The 14,174-nt window shown below is 40.1% G+C and overlaps 1 protein-coding gene across 2 annotated transcripts in view; it reads right to left on the bottom strand.

The window, feature by feature from the left end:
* Positions 1-218: 218 nt before the first annotated feature.
* Positions 219-14,174, bottom strand: part of LOC112080697 (zinc finger protein ZFP2-like) — a 172,323-nt gene continuing 158,367 nt past the window's right edge. Inside the window, exons 1-2 of one of the 2 annotated variants that reach the window (XM_024146539.2) lie at positions 8,631-9,272; positions 219-2,575 (exon numbers count right to left, since the gene is read on the bottom strand). In XM_024146539.2, coding sequence (XP_024002307.2) covers positions 1,524-2,575; positions 8,631-9,003 — 1,425 coding nt within the window. In that variant the 5' untranslated portion in view covers positions 9,004-9,272 and the 3' untranslated portion in view covers positions 219-1,523. Of the gene's footprint in view, positions 2,576-8,630; positions 9,273-14,174 lie in introns of those variants that run through there. The other variant, XM_070442661.1, reaches the window with a different exon arrangement.

The following is a 14,174-nucleotide window of genomic DNA, read 5'->3' as shown; positions in this document are numbered from 1 at the left end:
ATAATAATCACAGTGGTTGTCGAGGGTGTAACAGGTCAGCACCTCAGGAGTAAATGTCAGTAAATGTCAGCTTTTCATAGCCAATCATTCAGAGTATCTCTACAACTTCCATTTCACATAATCATCTACAATGCTTCACCTTCTACAATATAAACATGGTGTCTACTGGCTGTCAACAATTAAAAACAAGAAAAAAACATTTCTAAATAATAATATACAATCGTTTTTCTTTCTATAGGATCCTAGAACTCACTAGCTTCTAGAACTGTCGTCTTCCTAAAACTCACTAGCTTCTAGAACTCTCGTCCCCTTGGAACGAGCCCAAACAAAACTCAAATCAAATAGTATTAGTCACATGCGCTGGATACAACACTGGAACTCTTACTTACGAGCCCCCAACAGTGCAGTTTAAAAAAAATACAGAAAAGAATAAGAGATAAAACTAATATCCAACACAGAAAAACGTGTCAAAATAAATTGTGATCATGGTAACTCACTGGCTAAATGCAAAACACAAATCTTTTGACTGCCCAGCCTTGAGATAATCAGCAACCAAGTTGTCCTTATGACAGACATGTCTGATTTCAAGAGGAAACTCCTGCGATATCCATAGTAACTTTCCACCTCACTGCGGAGCTTCTCTCTCTTTTCAGGGTTCACTCAAAAGGCATGTTGTTGGATCGGGGCCCAGTCCCCAATGTCATGCTCTAGTACATTTGGGTTGGCACATGTGAGAATTAACCCTGATATTCTAAAAGCAGGATAACGATGTCAATATAAATGTACCCAAAAATGTCAAGTTGGTTGCATGAATAACTATGATTACTAAATGTTACATAATTGTAAATATGAAATATCAAAACCAAATGTACACCCCTTTGTTAATATGTATTGGCAATAATTAACTTAATGGTGAGGCTGGAATAATAAAACATGTATCTTTTGTCAGGCTGAATGTTTGAAATATGAGGTGATTTGAATCATGCTTCTTCAGTAATGTTATAAAGACAATTAGCACTTGAATGTTGTCAAGAAAATACTGGAGTGATGTCAGATTGTTAATAAAATTGATTATAGGTGTATCGGCTGCAAGTACATTGAAATTAAGCAGTTTTCAAGTCATTGAAAAAAAATCGACCTGAAAAGACATCTTTTCAACTTTCACTTTCAACTACAACCGAACATATACTGGACAGAGCATATATTGGACGTTGGGCATAGTCTTCTTTTCAATGACATTTTGCTAAATGGGAATAGCGCAATGTCAAAACACAGTTTTAACGTGTCCAAATCAATAACCAATATGCAGAAACAGTTTGGGATATATTGAAAACCTAAACACTTTGGAATGTTGCATTTTGATTCAAGTGGGTCACCAACGTGGTAGGTGTAACACAGCTCTATTTTTGTTAAATCTCATAAATAGTAACTCTTTCAATTCAGAGAAAGTGTTTAGGGTTCTACATTCTGACATTCCTTTAAATAGTACAATATTAAAAACATTCTACATTATTTCATTGATATCATGAAACAACTCCATGTATTTTCTGATGTTTAGTCAGAGATCTTTTATCAGAGTATCTCTTCCCACATTGATCACAGCTATGAGGTTTCTCTCCTGTGTGTGTTCTCTGGTGAGATACCAGGCTGCTTAGCTGAGTAAAACTTCTTCCACATTGATCACAGCAATAAGGTTTCTCTCCGGTGTGTATTCTCTGGTGTACAGTCAGAAGGCCAGATGAAGCAAATCTCTTCCCACATTGATTACAGCTATAAGGTTTCTCTCCTGTATGTGTTCTCCGGTGTGATATCAGGCTGCTTAGCTGAGTAAAACTCTTCCCACATTGAGTACAGCTATAAGGTTTCTCTCCTGTGTGTGTTCTCCGGTGTGTTGCCAGACAGCCAGCTGTACCAAAACTCTTCCCACATTGATCACAGCTATAAGATTTCTCTCCTGTGTGTGTTCTCTGGTGTGCTATCAGGCTGGTTGAATGAGTAAAACTCTTCCCACATTGAGTACAGCTATAAGGTTTCTCTCCTGTGTGTGTTCTCCGGTGTGTTGCCAGACAGCCAGCTGTACCAAAACTCTTCCCACATTGATCACAGCTATAAGGTTTCTCTCCTGTGTGTGTTCTCTGGTGTTTTGTCAGACAGCKKGATGSACCAAAACTCTTCCCACATTGAGTACAGCTATACGGTTTCTCTCCTGTGTGTGTTCTCCGGTGTGCTGCCAGACAGCTATATGTACCAAAACCTTTCCCACACTGACTACAGCTATAAGGTTTCTCTCCTGTGTGTGTTCTCCGGTGTATAGTTAGATAGCTAGATGTAGAAAAACTCCTCCCACATTGATCACAGCCAAAATATTTCTCTCCAGTGTGAATTAGTTGATGTATCTTAAGGTTTACTGAAGAGTTGAATATTTTTCCACAGTCAGAGCAGCAGAAAGATTTCTCTCCTGTGTGTAATCGCTGGTGTTTCTTGAGTTCTGATCTGGAGAGACTCTTCTCTGCCTCGTCAGCATCATGATGTTGTTGAGGCTCCACAGAGGATCCACGAAAGTCCCGTCTCTCTCCTGTGTGAATGACAAAGTCAGACAAACGGTTAAAAGCCCACAACAGCAGATATCCACTGTTTATTTGAGGTAAAAGGTGATGCCCAGAGCATACCCATGAAGTTGTACAACAATTGATGTCTGTTAAATTATTTGACAATTAACTTCTTTGATATAGGGGGCAGCATTTTCACTTTTGGATGAATTGCGTGCCCATAGTGAACTGCCTCCTACTCTGTCCCAGATGCTAATATATGCATATTTTTATTACTATTTGATAGAAAACACTCTGGAGTTTCTAAAACTGTTTGAATTATGTCGATGTTAAAGTCATCACCTATTCAATTCCCTGTAATATATGGATCTGTTTGCACTTCCTACGCCTTCCACTAGATGTCAACAGTCAGTAGACCGTGGAATGAAGCTTATGCTGTGTTGTGGGACCGGATGGGAGGTGTTTGAGTCAGTGGTCTGGCAGAGTGCCAGTTCTTGGTCACGCACTTTCCTCATGATATCGCCATGCGTTCCATTACTTATAGAGACTGAAAATAATGCTCCGGTAGGAACGTTATTGGATATATATGATAACAACATCCTGGAGATTGATTCTCTACTAAGTTTGACCAGTTTATTCGACTTGTAATATAACTTTTTGAAGTTTTCGTCCGACGTTTGCCTGCATCTGCGCGAGCGTTTGGACACGTGTACTACACATGCTAGCAAAAGTAGTTACTTAGACATAAGTCATGGACATTATCGAACAAAACAACGATTTAATGTGGAACTAGGATTCCTGGCACTGCATTCTGATGAAGATAATCAAAGGTAAGGGAATATTTATGATGTAATTTCGTATTTCTGTTGWCTCCAACATGGCGGAGAAATGTTGTTAAATCTGAGCGCCGTCTCAGATTATTGCATGGTGTGCTTTTTACGTAAAGTTTTTTAAAAATCTGACACAGCGGTTGCATTAAGAACAAGTGTATCTTTAATTATATGTAAAAACGTGTATCTTTCATCAAAGTTTATGATGATATTTCTGTTATTTGACGTGGCTCTCTGTAATTACTCCGGATATTTTGGAAGCATTTCTGAACATGGCGCCAATGTAAACCGAGATTTGTGGATATAAATATGCACATTATCGAACAAAACATTAATGTATTGTGTAACATGATGTCATATGAGTGTCATCTGATGAAGATGTTCAATGGTTAGTGATTAATTTTATCTCTATTTCTGCTTTTTGTTACTACTATATTTTGCTGGGAAAATGGCTGTGTTTTTCTGTGGCTATGTACTGAGCTAACACAATTGTTTGGTGCGCTTTCCCAGTAAATCCTTTTTGAAATCAGACATGTTGGCTGGATTCACAACATGTATAGCTTTAATTTGGTGTCTTTCATGTGTGATTTCATGAAAGATTGATTTTTATAGTAATATATTTGAATTTGGCGCGCTACATTTTTTCTGGATTTTGGCCAAGTGAGACGTTAGCGTCCCACATATCCTAGAGATGTTAAGACAGTCAAGTTAGCAACAAGTCATATTTTGTCTTGTTTTCACATTAGTAGTAACTAGAAATAAGTTAAAGTTGTTGAAATCCTAAGCAGTGTGCCAGACGACTTTTGGTCTCCAATATAGGCCCCTTTCTGTGTTTGCTAAAATTGCAGCACGAGGGCAATGCACACACAATTTGATTGCAGAAACTCCTCCCTGCTAATAAGGAAACCACTAGTTATGGATGGAGTATATCTGGTAATGAGGAAACCGCTAGTTATGGATGTAGTATATCTGGTAATGAGGAAACCACTAGTTATGGATGTAATATATCTGCTAATGAGGAAACCGCTAGTTATGGATGTAGTATATCTGGTAATGAGGAAACCGCTAGTTATGGATGTAGTATATCTGGTAATGAAAAAATCTCTAGTTATGGATGTTGTTTATCTGGTAATGAGGACACCACTAGTTATGGATGTTGTATATCTGGTAATGAGGAAACCACTAGTTATGGATGTAGTATATCTGGTAATGAGGAAACCACTAGTTATGGATGTAGTATATCTGGTAATGAGGAAACCACTAGTTATGGATGTAGTATATCTGGTAATGANAGTATATCTGGTAATGAGGAAACCACTAGTTATGGATGTAGTATATCTGGTAATGAGGAAACCACTAGTTATGGATGTAGTATATCTGGTAATGATGAAACCACTAGTTATGGATGTAGTATATCTGGTAATGAGGAAACCACTAGTTATGGATGTACTATATCTGCCTGGAGCAAAAATGGTGAGCAAAGATTTTAGTTTTTCAATTTTTAACAATGTATTCTGAATATTGCAGCGCAAGATCAGGAGTGCTACTCAAGGAAACTCACATTCATTTCTGTGTCTATCCACTAATTCACCACCGTGGGGGGAAAACTCAGGGGAGTTCTCATAGGCTGACAGCAATAATAGCCTCCATTTACAGGTTGCTTATGAGTGCATTTCACATTACTTTTGGATTATAATTGTAAGGCTTGTTTGAATCTCCAACTTAACTTTGTGTTATTGTCGCAAATCAACTGCTTTATACTTAAACACTTCAACCAGTAAAAGGCTCTTTGGCTTTAACATCAGCCTGACAATGAGGGTTTGGACACTAAGTGTTTAACAAATTGGCCCATAACTGCATGAACTATTGTAGAACCCATAACTTCACCCAACAATAACATAGACCTACTGTAGGACCCATAACTTCACCTAACAATAATATAGACCTACTGTAGGACACACAACTTCACCTTACATGGACCTACTGTAGGACCCATAACAATAACATAGACCTACTGTAGGACCCATAACTTCACCTAACAACAACATAAACCTACTGTAGGACCCATAATTTCACCTAACAATAACATAGACCTACTGTAGGACCCATAACTTCACCAAACAAAAACACAGACCTACTGTAGGACCCATAACTTCACCTAACAACAACATAGACCTGCTGTAGGACCCATAACTTCACCTAACAATAACATAGACCTACTGTAGCACCCATAACTTCACCTAACAACAACATAGACCTAGGACTATGAATCATTAAAAATTTCAGGTGAAACATGGAAACTAAAATGTCTTTGTCATGACATTTCATAACCTGATCACCAGATAATTTTGTGAATAATCCCACTAGGCTACTCTGTAATGGGTTGTCATTCTAAATGTCCTGAATAAAGGAAAATAGCTCTGTGTTTTGTACAATAGCCTATCCATCAAGGAACAGTTCTCTACACATTATGAGCTAAGTATCTCTGTGTGCAAACAGACTAACGAGACTCTACTATAAATAAAGCAGACAATAACATTGTAAACATCAATTTGTTAGGGATGTTGGATCCAACGTGGAGCACGGCATAACTGTCTTTACCGGTGTAATGAATGAAGAAGCACTTTGGTTGTTGTTGCATGTCATGATGTTTGTCATGTGACTGGCATTCAGAAAATGATTTCCTGGATCAGCTGATGATAGTTGAACATGTGACTAACAAAACAGCTACAGTATTAAGAATTATGTGTAATTATTGAAGAACCACATTAATGACAGTATCCATTTGTGTGTTGTCAATAAAGTTAAGGTGACTCAGATCCATTGGATTTAGCAAACTCTGAAATMATTTAGGATTTCTGTGCCCATGAAAACTGTTTTCCCAGCGTAACATAAGGAGACACTAAATGTTACGTAGTTAAAGACCATTTCAGAGATCTGAATACAAAAAAACTCTGACAGCAAGATCCAGTATTGAAGTTGAATGTCATCATATGACAAGCGTAACGTTATGACTATAACTACTGTTCCCTGAAGGAGGGAAACTAGGTACAACATACTATTAAAACAGCAGCATTCGGAATTTTGGATGAAAAGCGTACCCAAATTAAACTGCCTACTACTTAGGCCAAGAAGCTAGGCTATGAATATAATTAGTAGATTTTGATAGAAAACATTCTAAGGTTTCCAAAACTGTTAAAATAATGTCGGTGAGTATAACAGAACTGATATGGCAGGCGAAAACCTGAGGAAAATCCAACCAGGAAGTACTATTATTTTGAAAGGCTGTTTTTCCATTGAAAGCCTATCCACCATACATAGACTTAGGACCCAGTTCACGATCTCTATGGCTTCTTCGACATATAGCCAGTCTTTAGGCATTGTTTCAGGCTTTTACTCTGAAAGATTAGGGAGATGCGTCTCATTGAAAGTGCTGTCAGTTGAAATTTCCAGCCATGAGTACTGCGCGTGATTGTGAGCACGCATTTCTTGTTTACCTTTTCTATTGATGAAGCATTTGTCCGGTTGAAATATTATTGATTATTTATGACAAATACAACCTGAGGATTGATTTTAAACATCATTTGACATGTTTCTACGAACTTTTATTGTACTTTTTAAAACTTTTCGTCTGACGTTGAGAGCACGCATTGTGCCTTTTGATTACTGAACTAAACGCACCAACAAAACTGAGGTTTTTGGACATAAAGAGGGATATTATCGAACAAAACTAACATTTATTGTCTAACATGAGGACCTGGGAGGGCCACCAGATGAAGATCATCAAAGGTAGGTGATTAATTTTAACGCTATTTCTGACTTTTGTGACACCTCTCCTTGGTTGGAAAATGGCTGTATGGTTTTCTGTGGCTAGGCGCTGACTTAACATAATCAGATGGTGTGCTTTCGCCGTAAAGCGTTTTTGAAATCGGACACTGTGGTTGGATTTACAAGAAGTTTATCTTTAAAATGGTGTGTAATACTTGTATGTTTGAGGAATTGTAATTATGGGATTTCTGTTGTTTTGAATTTGGAGCCCTGCAATTTCACTTGCTGTTGTCGAGGTGGGATGCTACCGTCCCACTGGTGCCAGACAGGTTAAAGCATCAGACAAGTTCAGTARGTATATTTGATTTTATAAAACCATGGGGCGATTGGTAGAAAGAACAGATGACTCTTGGTTGACCAAGATGTATTTTAGTTGGGGACAGCACTAGAKCATGATTTTGGGGCTCCCAGGTGGCGCAGAGGACACTGCATCTCAGGGCTTGAGGCGCCACTACAGACACCCTGGATCAAATCCAGGCTGTATCACAACCGACCGTGATTGGTAGTCCCATAGGGCGTAGGGCAAATAATAATTTGCCTCCACAGGAAATCTTCACAGGCAATTCTAGAATATACTATATATATCATAGAAACCTGGTTAAACTATCATTATGACATCATGGATGAATTCTAGAATATACTATATATCCTAGAAACCTGGTTAAACTATCATTATGACATCATGGATGAATTCTAGAATATACTATTTAGACTAGAAACCTGGTTAAACTATCATTATGACATCATGCATGGCCAGGCCTTGTATTCATAGTGTAGTGAATTCAGGGGGTAGCCCTGAGCTGAACTCAAACCTGGGTCCAGTGACTGTCAAGTCTGTTACACCAAGATGTCTGAACTTCTTGACGAGGTCGCTAGGTGTTGGGTTACGGTTGCTACAATAGCTTTCTCTATGAATTTGAGATTGGTTACACTTCTCCTTCCCCCATCCCTCAGCTGTTTACCAAACCAAGCCTCTGGAAAGCCATTTTGTTGCGGTTTAAAAAATCCACACAACCCAGCAATCTGCAGTTCAAACAATAACAAATCTGTCATTCCACCACTGTTTTGGTAATAAGATGATTATGGGGTTGGAGAAATGTAACTAGAGACAGACAGACCAATGGATGCAAGGACTGACCATCCATGATATAAACATTAGTTTTAACCATGTTGAGGCTATACAGTGTTGATTTACATTGTTTCTAAACATTAGAGTAAAAAAAGCTTATTTGGGGATCTGATGGGGTACAACAGTTGAACTAAGCTCATGAAGCATGTGTTATATTCTTCAAGAATCAATGGCTATAAATAAATAATTTAAAAGTCACAATATGGATGTAGCAATTGCATATTTCCGCTTTAACACCACACATCAGTTCAACAACTGCAGAATTTGTGCCTCTGTTTTTAAGACAGTACTTACTAGTGTTAATCAGGGGACGGTTTCTCAAAACCATCTTATGGCTAAATTCATCGTTAGAACCATTGGATGCCTTAAGATGCGTTTGGGAAACCGGGCCCAGAAATCCAGTTTCGTTCTCTTCTTCCTCCTCCCTTTTCGATGTGACCGTCATCTCCTCCTCCTCCACGCCATAAACTGCATCTGCCTCTCCTTTTACTGTAACATCTTCCTCTTTCTTCTCCTCTTCTTTTACCGTAACAGCCTCCTCTTCCTCTTCCTCTTTCACTCTGAACGCGTCTTTTTCTTCTTTCACAGTATCGGCCTCTTCCTCTACTTCTTGTTTTACCGTGATATCCATTTCTTCTTTAGCGGAGGAGTAGCTTAGTGACCGCATGGTCGGGGATGTTAGCTAGGCTAATGCTAACTTAACCAGCCCGCTAGCTATGCTAATGCTAACTTAACCAGCCCGCTAGCTGAATAATAACAACAACACCGTAAATATGAAATTAAATCGGATAACTATCTAGACGACAGAAGTGGGTTTAAAACACAGTGGCTAATATACACTAAAGCGTCTAAAGAGCTTTATTGGTTCGGCTATTTTGTCTAGCAAGCTACCGAGGTGGGTGACTGACTGTTGTTGCTGGTGAAAGAAGCGTCCCGTCCACTAGATTATACGTCACACTAACAGAATGGCCTTAAAGTCGCAGATCGTAATCTGCTGACTGGAGTGGGTAACGCAGTTGAATAAAATGTATATTTTAATTTTCACACAAAAAGTTAAAGGGTTGGAAGCATGAGTTTTGAGTTGGAGTCACGATCTGGTTCCCTATAAGGACAAACAGTTATGTTTTAATATTATTACATATTTATTATATAACATAATATACCCTACTGGTCAAACGTTTTAGAACACCTACTCATTCAAGGGTTTTTCTTTATTTTTACTATTTTCTACATTGTAGAATAATAGTGAAGACATCAAAACTATGAAATAACACATATGGAATCATGTAGTAACCAAAAAAGTGTTAAATCAAAATATATTTTATATTTGAGATTCTTCAAATCGTCACACTTTGCCTTATTGACAGCTTTGCACACTCTTGGTATTCTCTTAACCAGCTTCACCTGGAATGCTTTTCCAACAGTCTTGAAGGAGTTACCACATATTCTGAGCACTTGTTGGCTGCTTTTTCTTCACTCTGCGGTCCGATTCCGGGAGCCGTCAGTTGGACTCATTTCTCAACGTGTCCACCTGACCCGTCAATTAGTCATTCAAGTCATTTGCAATGTCAGGTGGTTTTGGTCATGAATGTTACAATGGGTAGGATTTCAAACATGTCTGCCACTTGTGTTGAATAAAAGTTGTCCAAAGATGTTTTCCATCAGCCTTGATTTAGTGATGATAATATCCTTTCTTTTGACCTTGATCACTAGATGTATTCATCTACAATAACTGGTCTAGCTTGGTCACTAGATGTATTCATCTACAATAACTGGTCTAGCTTGGTCACTAGATGTATTAATCTACAATAACTGGTCTAGCTTAGTCATAGATGTATTCATCTACAATAACTGGTCGAGCTTGGTCACTAGATGTATTCATCTACAATAACTGGTCTAGTTTGGTCACTAGATGTATTCATCTACTCAATAACTGGTCTAGCTTGGTCACTAGATCTATTCATCTACAATAACTGGTAGCTTGGTCACTAGATGTATTCATCTACAATAACTGGTCTGCTTGGTCACTAGATGTATTCATTTACAATACTGGTCTAGTTTGTCACAGATGTATTCATCTACAATAACTGTCTAGTTTGTTCACTAGATGTATTCATCTACAATAACTGGTCTAGCTTGGTCACTGGATGTATTCATTTACAATAATGGTCTAGTTTGGTCACTAGATGTATTAATCTACAAAACTGGTCTAGTTTGGTCACTAGATATATTCATTTACAATAACTGGTCTAGTTTGGTCACTAGATGTATTCATTTACAATAAACTGGTCTAGCTTGGTCACTAGATGTACTCATTTACAATACTTTGCTCATCAGACAGATATGTCCGCTACTTTTTGGTATCATTACGTTGAACCGTTACATTTCTCAGCCTCATCAATCCCTGGGCATCGTTTGACCTCAGTCTGTTTTCTTATTATTGGGGCTTGCTTATCATCAAAACTCATAAATCATTTCATAAACACACTCAGTCCCTTTCAGGATAATCCTCACTGCACACTTCCAGCCATCGCACATTCTTAACCTCATCCACAAATGAGTCCTGACTGACCTCTTGTAGGGCTTGGGTAGGTTACTTTAGGATCGCCCTTTGGTATACGAGTCCTGACTGGACCTCTTGTAGGGCCTTGGGTAGGTTACTTTAGGATCAGCCTTTGGTATATGAGTCCTGACTGAACCTCTTGTAGGACTTGGTGGTTACTTTAGGATCAGCCTTTGGTATATGAGTCCTGACTGAACCTCTTGTAGGACCTTGGGTAGGTTACTTTAGGATCAGCCTTTGGTATACGAGTCCTGACTGAACCTCTTGTAGGGCCTTGGGTAGATTACTTTAGGATCAGTCTTTGGTAAATGAGTCCTGGCTGAACCTCTGTATGGCCTTGGGTAGGTTACTTTAGGATCTTTGGTATTTGTGTTTTTTCTCTTGAGTGTCACCAGGTTCTGATCACCACTGCTACAGCTTTAGAGTAATGTTCAGCCATGTTGGTAAAAATTTGATCAATACAGGTTGATGATGTGGTATCAGACTTGTGAACATTCTGGTTGTAGTGTCACCTTGGGTTTTGTTACAACTATTGGCCACAGAAAGAAGCTTTTCCCTCAGTGGACATTTGGTGGTAAACCAGTCATATTCAAATCACCCCAAAAATACATTTCCATGTTTTCATCAGATACTTTATCCACATTTGACAGATTCCATCAAGATGTTTCCATCAGCACAAGGAGGACTGTAGCAGCAGCCACCTAGTATATTTTTCATATGTGGTAAATGTACTGGAACCTCTATTTCATTCAGCACTAAAGGTGCTACATGTAGAATGTTCCCCCTGTGGAAGTTAGGTGAACTGCATCAACTAGACTGCATTCCCCCATCACCTTCCTGTAACATGATGAACTGCAACAACTAGTCTGCATTCCAAACTCCCCCATCACACTTCCCTGTAACATGGTGAACTGCATCAACTAGTCTGCATTCCAAACTCCCCCCCATCACTTCCCTGTAAACTGGCGAACTGAACACACTAGTCTGCATTCTCCCATCACACTTCCCTGTAACATATTGGACTGCATCAACTAGTATGCATTCCAAACTCCCCCATCACACTTCCCTGTAACATGGTGAACTGCAACAACTAGTCTGCATTCCAAACTCCCCCATCACACTTCCTTCTGTAAACATGGTGAACTGCATCAACTAGTCTGCATTCCCCCATCACACTTCCCTGTAACAGGCCAACAACTAGTCTGCATTCCTCCATCACACTTCCCTGTCATGGTGAAATGCAACAACTAGTCTGCATTCCCCCATCACACTTCCTGTAACATGGTGAACTGCAACAACTAGTCTGCATTCCCCATCACACACTTCCCTGTACATGGTGGACTGCATCAACTAGTCTGCATTCCAAACTCCCCCCATCACACTTCCCTGTAACATGGTGAACTGCAACAACTAGTCTGCATTCCAAACTCCCCCATCACCACCTCCCTGTAACATGGTGAACTGCATCAACTAGTCTGCATTCCCCATCACACTTCCCTGTAACATGATGAACTGCAACAACTAGTCTGCATTCCTCCATCACACTTCCTTGTAACATGGTGAAATGCAACAACTAGTCTGCATTCCCCATCACACTTCCCTGTAACATGGTGAACTACATCAACTAGTCTGCATTCCAAACTCCCCCATCACACTCCCTGTAACATGGTGAACTGCATCAACCAGTCTGCATTCCAAACTCCCCCATCACACTTCCTGTAACATGGTGAACTGCATCAACTAGTCTGCATTCCAAACCTCCCCCATCACACTTCCCTGTAACATGGTGAACTGCATCAACTAGTCTGTGTTCCAAAATCCCTGCCATCACACTTCCTGTAACATGGTGAACTGCAACAACTAGACTGCATTCCAAATCCCCCCGTCACACTTCCCTGTAACATGGTGACTGCATCAACTAGTCTGCATTCCAAACTCCCCCCATCACACTTCCTGTCATGGTGAATTGCATCAACTAGTCTGCATTCCAAACTCCCCCATCACACTTCCCTGTACATGGTGAACTGCATCAACTAGTCTGCTTACAACCCCCCATCACACTTCCCTGTAACATGGTGAACTGCATCAACTAGACTGTATCCCCCATCACACTTCCCTGTAACTGGTGAACTGCAACAACTGTCTGCATTCCCCCATCACACTTCCCTGTAACTGGTGAACTGCAAACTAGTCTGCATTCAAACTCCCCCATCACATTCCCTTAACATGGTGGACTGCATCAACATAACTGCATTCCAAACTCCCCCCATCACACTTCCCTGTAACATGGTGAACTGCAACATCTAGTCTGCTTCCAAACTCCCCCATCACACTTCAATGTAACATGGTGAACTGCATCAACTAGTCTGCACATTCCAAACTCCCCCCATCACACTTCCCTGTAAATGGTTAACTGCAACAACTAGTCTGCATTCCAAAACTCCCTCCATCACACTTCCTGTAACATGGTGATCTCATCAACTAGTCTACATTCCAAACTCCCCCATCACACTTCCCTGTAACATGGTGAACTGCATCACTAGTCTGCATTCCAAACTCCCCCCATCACACTTCCCTGTAAAATGGTGAACTGCATCAACTAGTCTGCATTCCAAACTCACCCACCATCACACCTTCCCTGTAACATGGTGAACTGCATCAACTAGTCTGCATTCCAAACTCCCCACCATCACCACTTCCCTGTAACATGGTGAACTGCATCAACTAGTCTGCATTCCAAACTCCCCCATCACAATTCCCTGTAACTGGTGAACTGCATCAACTAGTCTGCTTCCAACTCCCCCCATCACACTTCCCTGTAACATGTGAACTGCATCAACTAGTCTGCATTCCAAACCCCTCATCACACTTCCCTGTAACATGGTGAACTTGCATCAACTTAGTCTGCATTCCAAACTCCCTCCCCCATCACACTTCCCCTGTCATGGTGAACTGCATCAAACTAGTCTGCATTCCCATACAAACTCCCCCCACCCCCCTCCCCATCACACTTCCCTGTAACATGGTGAACTGCATCAACTAGTCTGCATTCCAAACTCCCTCCATCACACTTCCACTAACATGGTGACGCATCAACTAGTCTGCATTCAACTCCCCCATCACACTCCTGTAACATGGTGAACTGCATCAACTAGTCCTGCATTCCAAACTCCCCCATCACACTTCCCTGTAACATGGTGAACTGCAATCAACTAGTCTGCATTCCAACCCCCCTCCCATCACACTTCCCTGTAACATGGTGACTGCCATAAACT

This window comes from Salvelinus sp. IW2-2015, unplaced genomic scaffold, assembly GCF_002910315.2.
Source record: "Salvelinus sp. IW2-2015 unplaced genomic scaffold, ASM291031v2 Un_scaffold16442, whole genome shotgun sequence".
NCBI lineage: Eukaryota > Metazoa > Chordata > Actinopteri > Salmoniformes > Salmonidae > Salvelinus > Salvelinus sp. IW2-2015.
This window is presented reverse-complemented; position numbering and strand designations above follow the sequence as displayed.